At 47.4% G+C, this 23,622-nt stretch overlaps 3 protein-coding genes across 3 annotated transcripts in view; 1 reads left to right on the top strand and 2 right to left on the bottom strand.

Annotated features, from left to right (window-relative positions):
- The window catches only part of LOC306940285 (CD209 antigen-like protein A), a gene marked incomplete at its 5' end in the record, with an annotated part of 342,118 nt that overhangs the window by 278,850 nt on the left and 39,646 nt on the right, over positions 1–23,622 (bottom strand). The window lies entirely within an intron of this gene.
- Positions 1–23,622, bottom strand: part of LOC306939895 (uncharacterized protein) — a 355,389-nt gene that overhangs the window by 178,415 nt on the left and 153,352 nt on the right. The window lies entirely within an intron of this gene.
- Positions 1–23,622, top strand: part of LOC306940214 (tenascin-like) — a 122,485-nt gene that overhangs the window by 76,711 nt on the left and 22,152 nt on the right. Inside the window, exons 23-30 of the mRNA XM_079525236.1 lie at positions 870–1,145; positions 5,587–5,862; positions 6,825–7,097; positions 11,064–11,396; positions 14,490–14,762; positions 16,378–16,500; positions 17,124–17,267; positions 21,061–21,180. Coding sequence (XP_079381362.1) covers positions 870–1,145; positions 5,587–5,862; positions 6,825–7,097; positions 11,064–11,396; positions 14,490–14,762; positions 16,378–16,500; positions 17,124–17,267; positions 21,061–21,180 — 1,818 coding nt within the window. The remainder of the gene's footprint in view (positions 1–869; positions 1,146–5,586; positions 5,863–6,824; positions 7,098–11,063; positions 11,397–14,489; positions 14,763–16,377; positions 16,501–17,123; positions 17,268–21,060; positions 21,181–23,622) is intronic.

Raw genomic sequence — 23,622 nt, forward strand, 5'->3', positions numbered from 1 at the left:
TTTTTTAAATATCTGGTGCCAAAGTTTGTGTTTTCGCCATTGAGAATGCATTTGGCGTTTAAATTAAATAACTCAGAAACTATAAAACATTTCAAAGTGTTCTCCACAGTGATTTTTGGCAGTTTTGCGTGGGCTCTCAATTAAAGACCACACAAGACCAGTTTTACTGGAATTAATCGATTTATGTTTGCATTAAGAAAACAACGATATTAATTAATCTGTAAAGATTAGACGTGGAGAAAATAACAATAACTGGGACACTGGGCAACCCAGTTCCAAAAAGCCTGCTGGACACGCTACTGATCCCTGTTGTACTCCTAAACCATGTGCGTCCTCTACTGAGTAAGTGTAAAGGTGGTGGTGAGTGCCCTACGACAGGGGTTCTCAACCCGTGGGTTGTGACCCCTCAGGGGGTCGCCAAATTATTTTCGGGGTCCCCAAATTAATACAAAAAATACAATAAAATCACACCCGTGTGAAGTGAGGGGCGGCACTGATATATTTATTAAAGTCTAACTCATGTTGAATTTGGTGATGTAAAACAAAACGGTGCCAACACAAACATTAACGCCATTAACGATAAAGAGACAATATGACGTACATTTTCCCTTCATTGTCATGTCAATGCGTTGCGTCGCGAGACATGGCCAGAGCATTTCCGGGGGGTCCCCAGCCCCAAAAAACGTTGAGAACCCCTGCTCTAAGAGACTGTATGGTACCCGTACATCAATTCCAGATGTCTTAGGCCTCAGTATGTCAGCGTATACAGTGTACACTATCAAACATTCACCGGATATATTTTATGCTATCATGCGGGAAAATGGCTTCGATGAAAAGAACTCTAATATCAGAATAATCTCTCTCTTTAGTCAACGAGCCGGCGCTTGGAAACCTATACGTGTCTAACTTAACGTGGGAGAGCTTTACGCTCCGGTGGAACGACACGGAGGCGGGACCGTTTGACGGTTACGTCCTGGAGGTTATTGACTCCGATTGGCTGAGCGAGCCGGAGGAACATAACGTGTCCCACAATGCAATGTGGCATGACGTCAGGGGGCTCCGGCCTGACGCCGACTATATAGCCTACCTGTATGGGAGGCGGAGGGGCTCCAGAACGCACGCCGTCAGTATCGTTGCTACAACAGGTATTTACCCTAAGATCTAATACATGTGTATATCCATGCCATTCATCTAGAGATGTGGGGGGGGGGGGGGAGTAAACATTATGATTTGCTTTCTTTGAAACATTGACTTGGGCTAGTGTATGCATAAAGCTACTGAGAATAGAAGTACTGATCCAAGACCCATAATTAATATGACACTGCTTACAATAAACAAATAAATAAGTAATGGGTACTACAGACGGAATACAGTTTAACCCATTTAGTCGAATTTAAAAAAAAAAAATCTTCAAAATCCTGACAGAATTTGATTCTGACCCCTCCACGAAGGCCTCGTTGCCCTAACCCCTTATCCATCATTTATACATTATGGATAATTAGTGTGGACTTAAACTGTTTTTCGTAATAATAATTATAAAAAAGAATAGCCCAGTAAGGCCACCCCCTCCTGGTGCTGCGGCCATCTTGGATCCTAAAACACAGGGAGAGAGGTGGGGCAGAGAAAGGCCCTTAGAGAGCTGAGACAAAACAGCGTTGAACGTGTCAGTATTTGGCCATAATAGTCTTGATATGTTCCACCGCAGCACATCCATCGCTGAATATATATATAGTGGCATTTCATATGGAAATGTCAATTGTGCGTATAATTGATTTACAGCACTTAGCCCATTTTGGGCGGGAACCCCTTTTGGTGTTTTAAGCATCGTGTTATACTCTAGCTATTGAAAAACAGCAGCCCTACAAGCTCATAGCGCGGCACCGAGTGCCGCGCCATGAGCTTGTAGGGCTGCTATTTTTTTTTAAATCGTGAAAATGTATAGTGCAAAATCTTATATATTCTTTCAGAGCGGACGTTTTTAACTAAAATATTTGCTTCTGAGGGTTTTTCCTGGAACAACATATTTTCAGATGGGGGTCAGTGGCCAATTAAAGATCATTTTTGGGGTCCATGACATGAAATATTGAGCACCACTGATATAGAAACATTATGTAGCCTATTTCAGAAAACTGTCATCATTTAGAAGACATTTTCTTTCAAGTCTAAATGGGTTAACCCAAGATTTGTGCCGCATTTTTACGATTTTTCAAAAATAGCAGACCAACAAGCTTGTAGATCTGCTATTTTTCAATAGCTAAAGTATAACATAATGCTTAGTTAAAACACCAAAAAGGGGTTCCCGCCCAGAATGGGTTAAGCATGCACCGGCCACAAAAAAAATACCGGCAAGAATGACACATTGACTGCAGTTACTGCACTGTGCATAAAAAAAAATGTCTGATGTTGTTTTACTAAAGGCTTGGACACATTCTGCCTTGTGTAGGACTTGCGTTTTAGGAGAGCCAGAAGTGTCGTGTTCTGGTGCCGGACCGGCATACCGACCACCGTCTCCCCCAATGATGCTGCAGTGAAGTAAGGGGCTATAGTTCAGTCCGCAGCTATATGGCGTTCGACCACGTCCAGATCTACAAGCTCACGATGCGTTGTGAGCTTGTAGATCCTTGTAGGCCCAGCTGATGGTGAATCAATGATCTGAACTATATAGAGCGTCGCAGTCCCGCCCCCTCGAGAGACCCGGAAAATAAATCCCCGTTCATTTTCCTCATAGACTTTTCAGAAAGTATTTATTTAAAGACGTTTACGCCGCGGACAAAGCCAACTCTTGTCGTGACAAATCATGACAATAAACACAATGTTTTGGGCCAAACAAAGAATTAGAAAGTAGAAAAAAACGGCAGGTTACAACACTTTTTTTGTTGTTTTTCTTCTTTGTAATTATTTGTTTGGTCCAAAATATTGTGTTTGTTGATTTGTCACGACTCAAGTTGGCTTCGTATGACGCTTAAAAGGTCTAAATACTTTTTGAAATGTCTATGGGAAAAATGCATTGGGATTCATTTCCTGGGCCTGGCGTCGTCATGCAAGGGGGCGGGACTGCGACGCTCTATAGGCTTAGAATGTACCACACACACACACACACAGGCAGCTCTCACCATTTCAATTCAATTGTATTAACGTGTCAAATCATAACAAGTTTACACCTTAGAGTATATATTAATAGAGACGGCACCCGGCAGGCCAAATGGACATAGTGGCCCGAATTTGTCATTGCAGCTCTGAGCCAGCGCTGGGCCGTTGACTATCATTGCGCACGTTCATGTTATTGGGCCCGTGACATGTGAACGCTATGTTTCATACGTGAACGCAGCGCAAACGGCGCAATGATAGTCAACGGCCAGCGCGTTCATGTTATTGGGGCAATCAATCCCAGAATGCACTCTGTTCCTACCCGGAAGGAGGAGTGAAATGCGCTTTTTGAGCATTTGAGTGGATGGGAGGAGGAATCTGGTGCCGTCTCTATTAATATATACTCTAAGGTTTACACACTTTACATGTAGAGCAGAACTCCGACAGAGATCCCACCCTGAGCAAACAGTGGTGACGTAATACTTCCTAATATTTCCCCGTTCCTGTGTTTCAAACTCAGCGACCAAAACTTGCGTTCAATAATAATAAACGTTATTGTACTCACCGCAGGGATATATTCGTCTTCATTCGTATTCGTGTGGCTGTCTTGTTCTCTGCGGGACGTGACAAAAATAGTTTTATTGACCTTGTGGATTTTGCGGTGTTTCTTGCATGGGTGTGATCGAGGGAAGCATGCGGTTAGAATGTGTGGGATTCACCACATAGACAGGATATCACGTCAAAGTGCACATGTGATAAATGCCGTACCAAAGTTCTCGTTTTCCTTGCCAAATAATTTACTACAATGCATGCTCTGCGCAATACGCAACATTGAACAATTAGAGCCTCATAAAAACAATGCAATTTTAAAAGTGCATTCATTTCACACCTTGGTAGAGGTTTGGGTTGTGTTGTGCCATGATGTAACTTCAAATATTGGTGAGTTTAAAAACTTAAAAAATAAATAAACGTCAACTTCTATTTACTAAGTAATTTGTGATGTTATGTGGGCCTATTCAAACTCATTCACCGCCACCAGGGGGCGCCAAAAGTCCCAGACCGCCACCATATATATCTTTTTTTATTTAATTTAATTTTTTTCTAAAAAGAAATATCTAAAAAAAAAAAAAAAATGGTGGACTCGACTACAACACTATAAAAGAGTGACTTCACCGTGCATCATACATCAATGAAGGGACCTTTTTTTTGGAATATAATTTTGTAATCACGGAACAACTACTGAAGATATCTCTCCGATATTTGCAGCCACATCGTGGCAAGAGGTAAACTAACTACACTACACAACCCAAAGCTCTACCCAAAGATAGTCCCATAAGAAGAGGTAAACTAACTACACTACACAACCCAAAGCTCTACCCAAAGATAGTCCCATAAGAAGAGGTAAACTAACTACACTACACAACCCAAAGCTCTACCCAAAGATAGTCCCATAAGAAGAGGTAAACTAACTACACTACACAACCCAAAGCTCTACCCAAAGATAGTCCCATAAGAAGAGGTAAACTAACTACACTACCCAACCCAAAGCTCTACCCAAAGATAGTCCCATAAGAAGAGATAAACTAACTACACTACACAACCCAAAGCTCTACCCAAAGATAGTCCCATAAGAGGTAAACTAACTACACTACACAACCCAAAGCTCTACCCAAAGATAGTCCCATAAGAAGAGGTAAACTAACTACACTACCCAACCCAAAGCTCTACCCAAAGATAGTCCCATAAGAAGAGGTAAACTAACTACACTACCCAACCCAAAGCTCTACCCAAAGATAGTCCCATAAGAAGCCAAACGGTCAACGGTTAGCACTCCTATTCTAACTTCCACTTTATGCAAACTAACCCAGGGGTTCTCAACCCGTGGGTCGCGACCCCTCGGGGGGTCGCCAAATTATTTTAGGGGGTCCCCAAATTATTTTCCAAAAAAAAAAAGAAAAAAAGAATTATTTTTAAATTTTATTTTCACTTTTTTTCAAAAATAGCAGACCTACAAGCTCATAGCGCGCCACCGAGTGGCGCGCTATGAGCTTGTAGATCTGCTATTTTTCAATAGCTAAATTATAACATAATGCTTAAAACACCAAAAGGGGTTCCCGCCCAAAATGGGTTAAGGTTATTGTAGCAGTCAATTTATATTGGGGGTCGGGAGGGGGCGGGGCGGGGGTCCCGAGACATTGCCAAAGCATTTCCGGGGGTCCCCGGCCAAAAACGTTGAGAACCCCTGAACTAACCCACAAGTCTGACATTGTATTTCTAATGAAGGGGAAAGCACTTGGAAAACGTAGCCTGGTAAACCACCCCCCCGCGGTCGGGGGAAAACCGCATTTCATCTGATTTTTGAATGGATGCGAAATTGAAATTCCGCGACGGGGGACGGGTTTACCAGGGTATCTTAATTGAAACTTGCTGTGCTGTTCATTACCAGAAGAAAAATGAATATATACAATACATCCTGTGCCTTTTTCTCTCCCCTTGTAGCCCCAGAGCCCGACCTATACGGGCTAGTTGTTTCTAACGTTACCTCAGACAGATTCGCTCTGTCGTGGAGGGCGGCAGGAGGGAAGGCTTTTGATAACTTTATAGTTGAAGTGAGAGAATCTGCTTTACCCTCGCAGGCGGTGGGGCGCTCCCTGGCGGGAGAGGCGCGCTCCACGCTCATGGCCGGGCTAAAAGCCAGCACGCGCTACGACGTCAAGCTGTATGCTAGCGCTGGCGGACAAAAAACGCAAGCCCTATACGCCGTAGCCACCACAGGTATATTATACGCATGGCCTGGATCACACACTGCATGTGTTATCGATAAACGGCCTGAACACATAGTCTCAGAAATCAGCCTATAGAAGAGACCTATAGGGCAATATTAAAGTCATACTGTGTAACCTTTTCAATTAGTGTATTTTTGATTTGTTTCACTGGTATAATATTTCGCCCAGAGCCTGGGCAGAGGGCTTTTGTGGTGATTCTGGACAACCGTGTGGGTCCAGCCGACTCAACACCGGGGGGGGGGGAGGAACGCGTGTCGAATTTGAAGTCGGTGGGACGAACGGTTCTCGAGTTACGTGGATTACAGGCAGCCGTACAGAGACTTGGTGCATTTACAGATAGAAAACATATTTCTAACAACACCGTGCTTTCCACAGATATCCTCTGCACTAAGACCCCGTAGTAGCCTATACTTCCTTCAAACAGACCATAAATAGAGTGTCGACATTTCAAAAAGTATTTATTTAAAGACCTTTTAAGCCTCGTACGAAGCCAACTCGAGTTGTGAGAAATCATGACAACAAACACAATTTTTCGGGCCGAACAAATAATTAGAAAGAAGAAGAAAACGGCAGGTTACAACACTTTTTCTGTTGTTTTTCTTCTTTGTAATTATTTGTTTGGTCCAAAATATTGTGCTTGTTGTCATGATTTGTTACAACTCGAGTTGGCTTTGTCCGCGGCGTAAACGTCTTTAAATAAATACTTTTTGAAAAGCCTATGGAGAAAATTAACGGGGAATTCACTTCTGGGTCTCACGTCGTCATGAAAGGGGGCAGGACTGCGACACTATAGGCAGCGCTGTAATGACAACGGTGCTATACGACTCAAGGCGTCGACAATAAACCGTAACTAAAATGAACGTTACACAGTATGCACTTTAATCAATATCCCGGGAACACGACACACACAACTGAAAAAAAACCCCATCCGTGTTCTCTTCCTTGGTTCAGAGGACGTGCCACAGTTCGGCACCGTCGCGGCATCGTCCGTAAGCCCAGACAACTTCACGCTGTCCTGGAGCACGCTGTCGGGACATTTCGATGGCTTCGTGATCCGAGTCAGCGACGCGGAACAAATGACCGACACGCTGGAGTTCACCATCGACGGCCGAGTGCAGAACTTTACCGTCTCTAAGCTGGCGGACGCCACGGCCTATGACATTGAACTGTTCGGTATCTCTCATGGCCGCCGCACGCCCTCTGTGTTGTCCCACGCCACCACAGGTACATGCTGCTATGGATGTTACTGTTTGTTCAGCGTCATGCATACCGTATAGCGTTTAGGCAGTTGCTGCATCAAAATCCGCATCAAATCAAAACATTTGCATCAAATGTATTTAAGGGAGCACTTTGCCCTTTCTCAACCTCGTCTTCATATAATTAGCCCTTCGCTACGTCCCTCCCCAACCCGTCCTTGTCCAATAGGCACGTTAGCAACGGTTACTAAAGGTGGCCTTACACTAGCCGATTTTCTTCAATCTGAAATCTGATAGCACCACACACTACAGGATAATCGGAGCGGGGCAGAGCAAATATCAAACATTCTTGATGTTGATCGGGCGGAACCCGATCACGCTTTGAGCGGTCGGGCACCCCCCGAGCGTCAAAAATGCCCGATTATCGGCTAGTGTAAGGCCACCTTTAGTCATTTCAATAAACTAGAAATACGAAATGTTAGAGGGTGCAACTCGATCAACTTACGACCGTCCGACAGGAGTTTTCATGTAATGCACGGTAAGACTACTGTGATTAGTATTATTGCCATCACCTGGGTGGCTCAGTCGTATAACTTTCCAGACGTTAAGCTGTGTATGTGTTCAACAACACAGCCACAGCCGTGCAAAATAACACTGACAGCTATGAGGTGGCGAAATTGCTTGCCATCCTTAGCAACGGTTGCTAAACTATTTGGATTGGCATTGGACAATCGCTGTTTGGTTTAGCGATGGGCCAATTGGTCCTCACTAAATGCTCATTAGACTGTTGACTTGTGACACTAGCCTCGTTCCCATACATGTCTTTTCTCATGTACGAGGACGGAGTCGGACGGTACATACAACTTCTGTTGTAGGCCTAAATGGTGAATGGTAAATGGTGCATTTATATAGCGCACTATATAAATGCATACATTTACATAGATTGTGCATTACATTCACCCATTCACACACACATTCATACACCGATGGCGGCGGAAACCATGCAAGGCACCAACCAGCACATCGGGAGAAATCAGGGGTTCAGTGTCTTGCTCAAGGACACTTCGACACTAACTCTGGGGGAGCCCACAGGGTTCGAACTGGCAACCTTGCGGTTACCATCCAGCCACTCTACCCCTGAGACACCGCCGCCCAGCCCCCCCCCCCCCCCCCCCCCTAGTGGCCTCTCTACCCCTGAGCCACCGCCGCCCCCTAGTGGCCACTCTACCCCTGAGCCACCGCCGCCGCCTAGTGGCCACTCTACCCCTGAGCCACCGCCGCCCCCCTAGTGGCCACTCTACCCCTGAGCCACCGCCGCCCCCCTAGTGGCCACTCTACCCCTGAGCCACCGCCGCCCCCCTAGTGGCCACTCTACCCCTGAGCCACCGCCGCCGCCTAGTGGCCACTCTACCCCTGAGCCACCGCCGCCTCCCTAGTGGCCACTCCACCCCCCCCCCCCCCCTAGTGGCCACTCTACCCCTGAGCCACCGCCGCCCCCCTAGTGGCCACTCTACCCCTGAGCCACCGCCGCCTCCCTAGTGGCCACTCTACCCCCCCCCCCCCCCCCCCCCCCCTAGTGGCCACTCTACCCCTGAGCCACCGCCGCCCCCCTAGTGGCCACTCTACCCCTGAGCCACCGCCGCCGCCTAGTGGCCACTCTACCCCTGAGCCACCGCCGCCTCCCTAGTGGCCACTCTACCCCCCCCCCCCCCCCCCCCCCCCTAGTGGCCACTCTACCCCTGAGCCACCGCCGCCCCCCTAGTGGCCACTCTACCCCTGAGCCACCGCCGCCGCCTAGTGGCCACTCTACCCCTGAGCCACCGCCGCCCCCCTAGTGGCCACTCTACCCCTGAGCCACCGCCGCCGCCTAGTGGCCACTCTACCCCTGAGCCACCACCGCCGCCTAGTGGCCACTCTACCCCTGAGCCACCGCCGCCCCCCTAGTGGCCACTCTACCCCTGAGCCACCGCCGCCCCCCTAGTGGCCACTCTACCCCTGAGCCACCGCCGCCGCCTAGTGGCCACTCTACCCCTGAGCCACCGCCGCCCCCCTAGTGGCCACTCTACCCCTGAGCCACCGCCGCCGCCTAGTGGCCACTCTACCCCTGAGCCACCGCCGCCCCCTAGGCCTATGTATGCTTCCCCCGGAAACTGTATTTTTTACCCCTGACCATGCATATCATGATGCCGTCCACAACCCACCAATGAGACGCTGACAGAAATGGTGCCATATGAGCATTAGTGAGGACCAATCAGCCCTTCACTAAGTCCCTCCCCCAACCCATCCTTGTCCAATAGGCACGTTAGCAGCGAAGAAAGCTTGACCTGCATAGCAACCGTTGCTAAACTATTTGGATCGGCATTGATTGGACAATCGCTTTTTGGGGTGGGATTTAGTGAAGGGCTAATTGTACGACGATATAAGGTTGAAAATGGGCAAGGTGCTTCTTTATATTCTGCCAAGATGTTTTAGATAATTGCAGCTACAGTACAGTTCAGCCAGATGTGACCGGAGATCTGAACTATACATCTGCTTCATTGCTATAGTACAGTTCAGCCAGATGTGACCGGAGATCTGAACTATACATCTGCTTCATTGCTATAGTACAGTTCAGCCAGATGTGACCGGAGATCTGAACTATACATCTGCTTCATTGCTATAGTACAGTTCAGCCAGATGTGACCGGAGATCTGAACTATACATCTGCTTCATTGCTATAGTACAGTTCAGCCAGATGTGACCGGAGATCTGAACTATACATCTGCTTCATTGCTATAGTACAGTTCAGCCAGATGTGACCGGAGATCTGAACTATACATCTGCTTCATTGCTATAGTACAGTTCAGCCAGATGTGACTGGAGATCTGAACTACATCTGCTTCATTGCTATAGTACAGTTCAGCCAGATGTGACCGGAGATCTGAACTATACATCTGCTTCATTGCTATAGTACAGTTCAGCCAGATGTGACCGGAGATCTGAACTATACATCTGCTTCATTGCTATAGTACAGTTCAGCCAGATGTGACCGGAGATCTGAACTACATCTGCTTCATTGCTATAGTACAGTTCAGCCAGATGTGACCGGAGATCTGAACTATACATCTGCTTCATTGCTATAGTACAGTTCAGCCAGATGTGACCGGAGATCTGAACTATACATCTGCTTCATTGCTATAGTACAGTTCAGCCAGATGTGACCGGAGATCTGAACTATACATCTGCTTCATTGCTATAGTACAGTTCAGCCAGATGTGACCGGAGATCTGAACTATACATCTGCTTCATTGCTATAGTACAGTTCAGCCAGATGTGACCGGAGATCTGAACTATACATCTGCTTCATTGCTATAGTACAGTTCAGCCAGATGTGACCGGAGATCTGAACTATACATCTGCTTCATTGCTATAGTACAGTTCAGCCAGATGTGACCGGAGATCTGAACTATACATCTGCTTCATTGCTATAGTACAGTTCAGCCAGATGTGACCGGAGATCTGAACTACATCTGCTTCATTGCTATAGTACAGTTCAGCCAGATGTGACCGGAGATCTGAACTATACATCTGCTTCATTGCTATAGTACAGTTCAGCCAGATGTGACCGGAGATCTGAACTACATCTGCTTCATTGCGCATGCCTTAAATCCAGCTGTTTTTTTTTTATCTAATCTATATTTTTACTTCCTCTTTTGTCTCACGACAGTTTTCATAAAGGTTATTTTTACAATTTAGCAAAACAAACAGTTCTGTCATTTGAAAAAAAATAATAATAATTTGTATGGTACTTTTGCAACCATTGCAGACATCATCATCATCACTATCATTATCCAAAACCATATCCATGGGCATACTGTTCCCTGGTCTGGCTTTTTTTAAATTGTCCCCTTCTCAAAAAAAAACTAATAAAAAACCACCCCCTCCGCTCCGCCACCGCCTACCCCCCCCACCCCACAACCCCCCCCCCCCTCCCCCCCCCCCCCCTCCCCCACAGCTGCGTTGCCCAAAGTGGAAAACATGACCATTACAAACGTAACGCCGTACGGCTTCCGCGTGTCCTGGGAGATGAAGGAACCCGCCGGGAAGGAGGAGACGGCGCCGGCGCCCTCCGGTGGTGGTGGTGGCGGTGCAGGCGGTTTCAGTCACTTCCACGTGGTGGTGACAGACTCCGGCTGGCTCCTGAAGCCTCACGAGTTCACCATCCCGGGCAATCAGACCTGGCTGGACATCTGGGGTCTGATCACAGGCATCGGCTATGAGGTCAGACTGACCGCCGTGTCCAGCACGGGCCTGTCCTCTCGGCCGCTGACCACGGTGGCTGTGACAGGTACCCCCCCTCCCCCCCCCTGCCCCTTCCCCCCACCACAGTACAGTTAAAGGGCCATTTCACCCTCTTTTGCAACCAGATCTTATTTTAATGATGTTTGGGAGACAAGGAACAGCCACTCCAATGGATCAGTACAGCCATGTCTGTCCCTATCTATGTCTGTATGTCCCTATATGTATGTTTAGGGTATACCAACAGGTGACAAAGTGGCGCTGTTGTGCTTCACACTGTGCACAGGTGCATGATGGGACGCTGAGTTTTAGTGTAACAGTACAGAACAGACTACCAGACGCAATATTACGTATTACAATAATACGCAGTATTTCAAAGTGCCAGTGATGTCATGGACACTGGTCTCACTTCCTTCCTGGACTACATGCATGTCTCAGTAAGACAGCCCTCCCCCTATCCACAAGGAGGAGCAGTGCACCAAAGCATTTTGGGAATTGTAGTCCAGGAAGGAAGTGAGACCATGCAATGTCCATGACATCACAGACACATAAAAACCCCAAGAAAGTGTTTCTTGTCTAAAAAAGATCTGGTTGCAAATGGGCTGAAGTGGCCATTTTAAAGGGGTATTTCACTTTTTTTTTCTTTTAAAGACTGGCTTTTCTGTGCACCCTAGTAGGTCGTTTTTAATACGTTGCTTGATTCAATTCAATGTTTAGATATTTGATATTGAAGTGAAATACTCCTTTGAGCCTGCTCTCGCCGTCATAACTCAACTTGGTAAGCATGCATGCATGTGCGCATTCGGCACATGAGGTGTGATTCAAATTAACGTTGTTTTAGAGTGAAGAAATGGAATGTAAATGTCGCTGCTGTCGGACAGAAAACTTGTCCATGTCCAAAATTGTTGCTCTTCAGAAAATAATAACAAGGGGGCACGGTGGCACAGATGGTAGTGCTGTCGCCTCACAGCTAGAAGGTCCTGGGTTCGATTCCTGCTGGGGACACTGAGCACTGGGGGCGTGCTCTCTCATCCGCGTCATCAGTGCCCATGCCCGAGGTGGGCTTGGCGAAAGGGCCTTTCTGTGTGGAGTTTGCATGTTCTCCCCTTGTCCCCTAGGGTAGGTACCCTCACATGTTCTCCCCTTGTCCCCTAGGGTAGGTACCCTCACAAAAACATGCAGTAATCCTGGTCTCTAAACTACCTCCCCCTGGCCAGCCGGAGCGCCTGATGGAGGGGAAAGGAATTGGTCGGAATAACATGTTCCTTCCACGCGCTACGTCCGGCCGGGGAAACTCCCCGCTGTCAGGTGAAAAGAAGCAGCTTGGACTCCTCATGCAGAGAAGGAAGCATGAGGTCAGTCCACTGCTCTCCCCAGGTTGGCAGAGGAAGTGTAGCGCCCAGGATTACATTAGATAATTGACACAGGGGTGAAAAAACTGGTTGGGATAAAAATTGTGGGACAAAATTGTGGGGTAAAAGAAAAAAAATGAAAACAAAAGTGTTCCAATGATCCAATCAATGTATTTATGATTTAGTCACAAGCTATTTTAATACTTTTCATTGGCTCGATATTTATCAAATCCACAGACACACTTGATCAGCCATTTGTCTGTTTGTGTTCACACGATGATTTGAGGGGCTAGCACCCCTAAAAGCATCATAATGGAAATATCTGATCTATAAGCTCATCTCACAATGTGTCGTGATGGGACACGTGAGCTTGTAGAGCTGCTGTTTGCACTACATTTGCACAGCAGATGAAATTTATGGGGGGGGGGAAGCAGGTTTAAAGATGGATATACAACAAGGTTTCTGCCTGACAACAACTGTATTAAATTGAAACGAGCAGTTGATTAACGATGTTATATAATTCATCAGGACCATGTTTGTCAAATGTTTCTTGTTCCCGTTTTCTTCTGACGATGAGCCTACGAGCAAACCGCTAACATAATGAAACGTTCCTCTTCTCCAGAGCTACCTCATTAACATTAACCTACCTAATTCATTTATTTTAATTCAACCTGTTTCCTTGTTATTCAGCTTTTGTTTTTGCCACTTAAGGAGGCGGTGTGGAGTTCCATTCCGTTTCCCCTCGTCTCTAAAATATGAGCAAGCGTTAAGTGTTTGTTTTCATATTTTAAACGTGTTTTCCCCCATATTTCTGACTGCTGCTGCTTCAATGGGCATATACCAATATATGATAATCACATACATACGTAATATGTCCTCTGACATTTTTGTTATAATCACAGCTGTCGGGGTTTGTTTGATCGGGACAGTTTTTGTGGAGTGAAAACTAAATGTATATAATGTCTGAAACAGTAGGAAAACACTGGTGAATTAATCAACGGGACATTTTCAGCATGAAAGAAATGTCACTTGATTTTAAACTAACAAATCTCATTTATCATGTTTGATGGTCTTTGAGGGCATCCAGGCTGGCCTTAAGGACGCATGGATGGATGTCTGGTCCTATCAACAAATAATGTTTGCTAAAAAAATCTTTTCACAGACTTTTGAACTGACCTCAGCAAAGTATGTTTCCCTAACCACTTCAACCCCTCTGTACTGTACTTCAACTGACCAGGGTTACACAAGGGTCCTGTACTTTGTCCCCTCTTTTTCCTCCATCTTCTCCAAATCTCTTTGCCGAAAATAGCCGATCCACAAGCTCGCAACGTTGCGAGCTTTTAGATCTACTACTTTCGCCGAATTCTTTGCCTATACTTTCGCCGAATGTGTGCCAGAATAGGCACAATACCTGGAGTTCACGCATTCATATCTTACCAATAAATCTCACACGTTTAGGAATGACTTGAACCGCCGTTCTTCCGTCGAACTTCCGCCTCACACTAACGAATGAAACAAACAAACGACGAAGCATGGCAAGACTCACCGTGTGGGATGAAAAAGCCTCGCTCCTTAAAACCCTGGAAAACACGCCTTCAATCGCCCGGTCGCCTTCCTTCCTTCAATCTCAACCCCCACGCCTTCAATCGCCCGGTCGCCTTCCTTCCTTCAATCTCAACCCCGACGCCTTCCGGGCTCTCTTTCTCTCTCTGAACTCTGATGAGCGGGGGCTGGACAAAACAAATATATAAACCACATCTTTGGGCCTAAACTGTTTCCTTTCCAACCAGAGGCGGAGCCCGAGGTGGAGCACCTGTTTGTGTCGGACGTGACGGAGGACAGCTTGCGTCTGACGTGGGCCGCCGAGCAATACTTGTTTGACAGATTCGTCATCAAGATCAGGGACAGCAAAAAGCTGGCCAGCCCGCAGGAGCACGTGGCGTTCGGCGACGAGCGCACCAAGGTTCTGAGCGGCCTCATGGGCGGCACGGAGTACGAGGTCGAGCTGTACGGCGTGTCGCTGGATCAGCGATCCCAGCCAATCACTGGGGTCGCTCGCACAGGTAGATCGATCGACCAATCACTGCGGGGTCGTTCACACAGGTGGTTGGAGATCCCATGCAACCAATCACTGGGGTTGCTGACACAGCTTGATGGAGAGCGCTATAGAACCGTCCGGAATGCAACCGTGTCTGTGTGCTACGTCTGTGAAACTGTGAACTGTCTCTTTTTTGTTTGCCTTTATCTTGATCGTTTACACTAGTACGCTGACAGGAAATGGGGGGAGAGAGATGGGGAGTGACACCCTGTCAGGCTGGATTAGAAGTCTAGGTTGCCCGGACCGCTAGTCCGTCCCGGGCCACTAACCAGTCTTCTGAACAGGCCTATACAGGTGTCTTTCCATTGGAAACAGTGTCGATTTTTATTTAGGAAATGTTGATTTAGTTTTAGTCAATGTTTCATTTAGTTAGTCATATTTCTGAAATGTTTTAGGTTTAGTCTAGTTTTAGTTGACTAAATATAATAAGAATTTGGTCGACTAAATCTACAGTTTGATTTAGTCGACTAAAATGTATTTTGGTGGGCCTTGATGGCGTCGTAATGGCTGATTTTACACTTGGTTGCATGCTGAAAATAACAGATCTGCAAGCTCACAATGCGTCAAGCGGAGCTTGTAGAGCTGCTATTTTCAAAGCGCAACACCCGAGCGCAACCTATATATAATGACTTGTATTTTAGTTCTACTGGATCTCTTCTCCACTAGTCCCTTTATAACATTTTAGTCTAGTTTTTATTTGTTGACGAATTTGTCAAAATATTGAGTTTATTAAGTTTTAGTCTTGGAGTTTTAGTCTTGGTCTTCATAGCTTAGTTTGTATTCAGTGGAAAAAGTTAGTCGACGAACATTTTTCGCCATGTTTTAATCGACGAATATCCTCCTAAAAGTCCTATTCATACCCCAGTATTAGGTGATAAGGTGACCAAAACAGAAAGTGTTCTGGGTGAACGGTGAGACACTTACCACCGCGGCTCAGTGACGTCATGTTGTAGTTTTAGTAAAAAAAGAGATATGTGTTTGGGGTGAGCGGTGAGTCTCTTACCACCGCGGCTCAGTGACGTCATGTTGTAGTTTTAGTAAAAACAGAGAGATGTGTTTGGGTGAGCAGTGAGTCTCTTACCACCGCGGCTCAGTGACGTCATGTTGTAGTTTTAGTAAAAACAGAGAGATGTGTTTGGGGTGAGCAGTGAGTCTCTTACCACCGCGGCTCAGTGACGTCATGTTGTAGTTTTAGTAAAAACAGAGAGATGTGTTTGGTTGAGCGGTGAGTCTCTTACCACTGCGGCTTCAGCAGTGACGTCATGTTGTAGTTTTAGTAAAAACAAAAGAGATGTGTTTGGGGTGAGCAGTGAGTCTCTTACCACCGCGGCTCAGTGACGTCATGTTGTAGTTTTAGTAAAAACAGAGATGTGTTTGGATGAGCGGTGAATCTCTGACCACAGTGACGTCATGTTGTAGTTTTCGGTGGTCACCTCACACAACACATCTCTCTGTTTTTACTAACCACAGAAACGGTGTTCACCTCTTCACCTAAAACTGGACTATATGAACAGGCCTTAACAGTGTCTTCTCTCTGCTCTCTTCCGCCTCCGGTGTCTTGGTGTCGGCGTGTTCTCCAGGTCTGGGCTCTCCGAGAGGACTCCAGTTCTCTGAGATAACCGACACGTCGACCACGGTGGGGTGGACGCCGCCTCGCTCCCGGGTGGACAGCTATCGCCTGGTCTACGCGCCGCTTTACGGAGGTGAGGGGGAACACCGTTGTATCGCCCAGATTTGATTCCCGTTTCAGTTAAGCTATTAGTTAGATATAGGGGTGTAACAATGTGTAGTAACTGCATCGAAAAATCCGTATATCGGAATGAAAACGGCAACATTGACTATGTATCGTATGGTTTTGCAATGCAAATAATCGGTATTGAATCATTTTGCAATGCAAATAATCGATTGTATCAATACTACATTTTTGTGCGTGGTAGCAATTTTTAGAAGATAAAAGACTTATTTAAACAAATTGGATTCCAATCTGGATGTGGCACACAGATCTTCGATTCAGGCTGGATTTCGCTGCCAGTGTAAACGGGGCCTATTTGGGGAAAATAACAGTATGCTGTTTTCAACCCATTTCATATCAAGGTCCATTATTTCTTTGGCATTTGAGCCAAATTAAGTAATGCAGATGTTTAACATCAATTTTACGCTCTCAAGAGTTAAATATCTAATTAGGGTCCACTTGGTTACCAACTAGTCGGTGTGTGTTTGTGTGTGTGTTGCGTGCGTGCGTGCGTGCGTGCGTGCGTGCGTGCGTGTGTGTGTGCGTGCGTGCGTGTGTGCGTGCGTGCGTGCGTCCTCTCCACGCTGTGTGTAGGGAACCCCGTCCAGTTGACCGTGGCCAGCGACGTGTCCCAGACCACCCTGACCGACATGGTCCCTGGGACCACCTACCAGGTCACCGTCACCGCTGTGAAGGGCCTGGAGGACAGCCCCCCCACCACGGACACTGTCACTACAGGTATGATGCACTAGAGAGCGCCCCCTATGGCCCTCGAGGACAGCCCCCCCACCACGGACACTGTCACTACAGGTATGATGCACTAGAGAGCGCCCCCTATGGCCCTGGAGGACAGCCCCCCCAACCACGGACACTGTCACTACAGGTATGATGCACTAGAGAGCGCCCCCTATGGCCCTGGAGGACAGCCCCCCCAACCACGGACACTGTCACTACAGGTATGATGCACTAGAGAGCGCCCCCTATGGCCCTGGAGGACAGCCCCCCCAACCACGGACACTGTCACTACAGGTATGATGCACTAGAGAGCGCCCCCTATGGCCCTGGAGGACAGCCCCCCCAACCACGGACACTGTCACTACAGGTATGATGCCCCCTACAGCACACACACTGTCACTACAGGTATGATGCACTAGAGAGCGCCCCCTATGGCCCTGGAGGACAGCCCCCCCAACCACGGACACTGTCACTACAGGTATGATGCCCCCTACAGCACACACACTGTCACTACAGGTATGATGCACTAGAGAGCGCCCCCTATGGCCCTGGAGGACAGCCCCCCCACCACGGACACTGTCACTACAGGTATGATGCACTAGAGAGCGCCCCCTATGGCCCTGGAGGACAGCCCCCCCAACCACGGACACTGTCACTACAGGTATGATGCACTAGAGAGCGCCCCCTATGGCCCTGGAGGACAGCCCCCCCAACCACGGACACTGTCACTACAGGTATGATGCACTAGAGAGCGCCCCCTATGGCCCTGGAGGACAGCCCCCCCAACCACGGACACTGTCACTACAGGTATGATGCACTAGAGAGCGCCCCCTATGGCCCTGGAGGACAGCCCCCCCAACCACGGACACTGTCACTACAGGTATGATGCCCCCTACAGCACACACACTGTTACTACAGGTGTGATGCCCCCTACAGCACGGACACTGTTACTACAGGTGTGATGCCCCCTACAGCACACACACTGTCACTACAGGTGTGATGCCCCCTACAGCACACACACTGTCACTACAGGTGTGATGCCCCCTACAGCACACACACTGTTGCACACACACTGTCACTACAGGTGTGATGCCCCCTACAGCACACACACTGTCACTACAGGTATGATGCCCCCTACAGCACACACACTGTCACTACAGGTGTGATGCCCCCTACAGCACACACACTGTTGCACACACACTGTCACTACAGGTGTGATGCCCCCTACAGCACACACACTGTCACTACAGGTATGATGCCCCCTACAGCACACACACTGTTACTACAGGTGTGATGCCCCCTACAGCACACACACTGTCACTACAGGTATGATGCCCCCTACAGCATGGACACTGTTACTACAGGTATGATGCCCCCTACAGCACGGACACTGTTACTACAGGTATGATGCCCCCTACAGCACACACACTGTTACTACAGGTGTGATGCCCCCTACAGCACACACACTGTTACTACAGGTATGATGCCCCCTACAGCACACACACTGTTACTACAGGTATGATGCCCCCTACAGCACGGACACTGTTACTACAGGTGTGATGCCCCCTACAGCAGTGATGCCCCCTACAGCACGGACACTGTTACTACAGGTGTGATGCCCCCTACAGCACACACACTGTCACTACAGGTGTGATGCCCCCTACAGCACACACACTGTTACTACAGGTGTGATGCCCCCTACAGCACACACACTGTTACTACAGGTATGATGCCCCCTACAGCACACACACTGTCACTACAGGTGTGATGCCCCCTACAGCACACACACTGTCACTACAGGTATGATGCCCCCTACAGCACGGACACTGTTACTACAGGTATGATGCCCCCTACAGCATGGACACTGTCACTACAGGTATGATGCCCCCTACAGCACACACACTGTTACTACAGGTATGATGCCCCCTACAGCACACACACTGTCACTACAGGTGTGATGCCCCCTACAGCACACACACTGTTACTACAGGTATGATGCCCCCTACAGCACACACACTGTCACTACAGGTGTGATGCCCCCTACAGCACGGACACTGTTACTACAGGTATGATGCCCCCTACAGCATGGACACTGTCACTACAGGTATGATGCCCCCTACAGCACGGACACTGTTACTACAGGTATGATGCCCCCTACAGCACACACACTGTTACTACAGGTGTGATGCCCCCTACAGCACACACACTGTCACTACAGGTATGATGCCCCCTACAGCATGGACACTGTTACTACAGGTATGATGCCCCCTACAGCACGGACACTGTTACTACAGGTATGATGCCCCCTACAGCACGGACACTGTTACTACAGGTGTGATGCCCCCTACAGCACGGACACTATTACTACAGGTATGATGCCCCCTACAGCACACACACTGTTACTACAGGTGTGATGCCCCCTACAGCACACTCACTGTTACTACAGGTGTGATGCCCCCTACAGCACACACACTGTTTCTACAGGTGTGATGCCCCCTACAGCACGGACACTGTTACTACAGGTATGATGCCCCCTACAGCACGGACACTGTTACTACAGGTGTGATGCCCCCTACAGCACGGACACTGTTACTACAGGTATGATGCCCCCTACAGCACGGACACTGTTACTACAGGTATGATGCCCCCTACAGCACACACACTGTTACTACAGGTGTGATGCCCCCTACAGCACACACACTGTTACTACAGGTATGATGCCCCCTACAGCACACACACTGTTACTACAGGTATGATGCCCCCTACAGCACGGACACTGTTACTACAGGTATGATGCCCCCTACAGCACGGACACTGTTACTACAGGTATGATGCCCCCTACAGCACGGACACTGTTACTACAGGTATGATGCCCCCTACAGCACGGACACTGTTACTACAGGTGTGATGCCCCCTACAGCACGGACACTGTTACTACAGGTGTGATGCCCCCTACAGCACGGACACTGTTACTACAGGTATGATGCCCCCTACAGCACGGACACTGTTACTACAGGTATGATGCCCCCTACAGCACGGACACTGTTACTACAGGTGTGATGCCCCCTACAGCACACACACTGTCACTACAGGTGTGATGCCCCCTACAGCACACACACTGTTACTACAGGTGTGATGCCCCCTACAGCACGGACACTGTTACTACAGGTATGATGCCCCCTACAGCACACACACTGTCAATACAGGTATGATGCCCCCTACAGCACACACACTGTCACTACAGGTATGATGCCCCCTACAGCACACACACTGTCACTACAGGTATGGCACCAGTGGTGTAAAATAACTAAGTACATTTACTTACGTTACAATTGTGTGGTATTTCTACTTTACTTGAGTATTTCCAATGTCCAATACTTTTACTTTTACTACATTACATCCCGGATTTTGATTATTATTTTAAAAAATCGCACCCGTGTGAAGTGAGTGGTGCGGTGGGGGTCCCCGGAACGTTCCAGACCCAGTTCCGGAGAGCCGCCCGCGTCGGAAACGGCACCGTGTGGGGGTCCCTGGGGGCCCTCATCACATGAGCAAATCTGTCGCTGATCCAGGCGAGAACGCCTGCATCACTCGCTGCCCATCTGAAAGAGCATAAGTGATAATCTGTGCGCGTGTGTGTGTGTGTGTGTGTGTGTGTGTGTGTGTGTGTGTGTGTGTGTGTGTGTGTGTGTGTGTGTGTGTGTGTGTGTGTGTGTGCGTGCGTGCGTGCGTGCGTGCGTGCGTGCGTGCGTGCGTGCGTGCGTGCGTGCGTGCGTGCGTGCGTGCGCGTCACCAGCTCTGGACAAACCCGAGGGTCTGACCGCAGTAAACGTCACAGACTCATCAGCCCTGTTGCTATGGCAACCGTCTGTCGCCACCGTGGACGGTTACGTCATCACCTACAGCGCCGAGTCAGGTCAGTCTGTCTGTCTGTCTGTCTGTCTGTCTGTCTGTCTGTCTGTCTGTCTGTCTGTCTGTCTGTCTGTCTGTCTGTCAGTACGCACAGCTGCACTACCGCTGGGTGACCTCAAGTGGCACTGTTGAGCAGCCCATGGGGCTACAGTACAGCTGTTGAGCTTCACACTGACCACTGTAACAATAGCACAGTACAGTACGCGCACACATACGCACACACACACACACGCACACGCACACACACACACACACACGCACACACACACGCGCACACACAGCCTACACCGCTCAGTTCACACGGGTGTGATTTTTTTCTTCTTGTTTTTAGCTTGTATATCTGTATATATTGTTGACGTCTCCAACGACGTATTTGCCGCATTCCAATGTTGGGCTGACACCATAGTGTGTCTTCACAAACTTTGTCCTACACAAATTCCCATTGACAATGAATGGAGAATTTTAGGTTTCTGAGCAAATATAGGCACAGGGCCCTATTAAGCAAGTGGAATCTAATTACATATAATTTTACAGTTTTTAAGACGTGGGGGCGTGTGCAATGTCATATTACAATTATGGGCCAGGTAAGAAGCGCTTTCGACACCCCGTGGTGTGAGCAAAACGGCCTTGAATTAGTCATGGGAGTGTTTCAGGGAGTTTTGAGGCTTACCCAATGAACATGTCCGTACTATTCTCTTTACGACACCAGCTGATGTCCTCATGGAATGCGCCCTTTTCGGCAAGTGGTATTACATTTCTGCAGACTGGCACCATAGACATGACATGACTTTGTCACATTTGGGTTAATTATTCCTATTGCACTGCATGCTGTCACCTTTATGCCTCAAAAGAACAGATCCACAAGCTGTCACAGCCATGATGTGCATAGCTTGTAGGCCTATGTCTCTATTTTGTTAAGTAACTTGCAGTGTTCATTGGAAAGTCATTACAGCGGCGCAGCCATATGCTAAGGGAGGGAGATATACGCACATCATCACTTCATTTGTTTCTGTTCTAAGCATGAAAAACAGCTGTAAAAATCTTTATTCTAGTTCATTTGATTCATAAATGAATAACTAAGCCTTTGAAATGGCACCTACCTATACCTTTCAGATCGGAATGGAACTGCGAGTAGATACGCAGCATTGGCTGGCAAATTGGCAATCCATGCGTAATGTTCCCAGAATCGTCTAACCCCCGAACATACAAGTTTGTTTGATATTGTTTAATTCGATAAAAATAGAACCATATACCATACAGCGAATGAAAGCAAGATTCCTAAGGAATGTGGGGATTTTTACATTTTAAAGAACGGCTGAGAAATGAGAGAACCATGAGTGTTTATAATATCAAATATTATAAGAATAATATGAAAGACAAACGGGCTGTGAAGAGCTCAGCTCACCATCCCGACAAGGAGGAAATATAGCCTATAGTGCATGCACGTATATGCACTGACTGTTGCACACACGCTCTTTATTTGTTTCTATTGAAAAACACCAGTAAAATAACGTTTATTTTATTTTATTTCATTCGAGTCACGACGAAGGAATGAGTTGAAATGCCATACGTGCGCCATGCGTATTGCTGCGGCCCCAATGTTATGGTCTTCGCTCGTAGCATTTTATTGAAGAAGAATTGAGTCGGGTGTGATACAGCGTATGAAAGCAGATGTTTTAATTTTTAAAAAAGGTTTAGAAATGAGCGATATATGACCCTTTTAATGACACCACATTAAAATTTCCAGCATATTTTGATTGTCCACAAATATAAAGTTCTTCCTTCTTTTTACATATTTTCTTGCACATTGTTATAATGATCATTATAAATATATATCCCCCTGCAGTCAGAGTTCATTGTTTTAATGAATGAATGTGATGCATTGTGAGCTGGTAGATCTGCTATTTTCAAAAGTAATCTTTGAAAAAAGTGACAATAAGAATATTTTTGAAAAATGTTATTGAAACATTTAAAAACACAAATCTGTCATGGGGGTCACTGGCTTAGTTGGGCAAATGCATTCATCTGGGGGTCCTTGACATGGGAATGTCGCTGTGTGAGGATCACTGGTTTAAACAACATTAGGAGAAAAGCCCAAATAAGCACTTTAGAAACAAGAAAAGCAACCACAACTACCAATATTTACAAGCAACTTTGCAGAAAAAGAAGCCGCTTATAATAAACAGCAAACAGACATGGCAACACTCCAGCAGCACTCCAGAGCCGCTCAAGTGTAAAATCAAACAGTGCTTTTTGCTTTTAAGACGTGGTCAGACCCAGGCGGAATCGGTATGCGCTGAGTGTTTTTAGGTCAAGGGGCTTAATAGCAACTAGCGCAAAGCGAAAATAATTTACATATGGACACTCCCCCAATGCTAAATTATGCAGGAACGTGGTATTCCATATGAGTGAGCGCTCACCACGGCTTCCATAATACGAAAAGGCG

This window comes from Electrona antarctica (assembly GCF_951216825.1).
Source record: "Electrona antarctica genome assembly, chromosome: 16".
Taxonomy (NCBI): domain Eukaryota; kingdom Metazoa; phylum Chordata; class Actinopteri; order Myctophiformes; family Myctophidae; genus Electrona; species Electrona antarctica.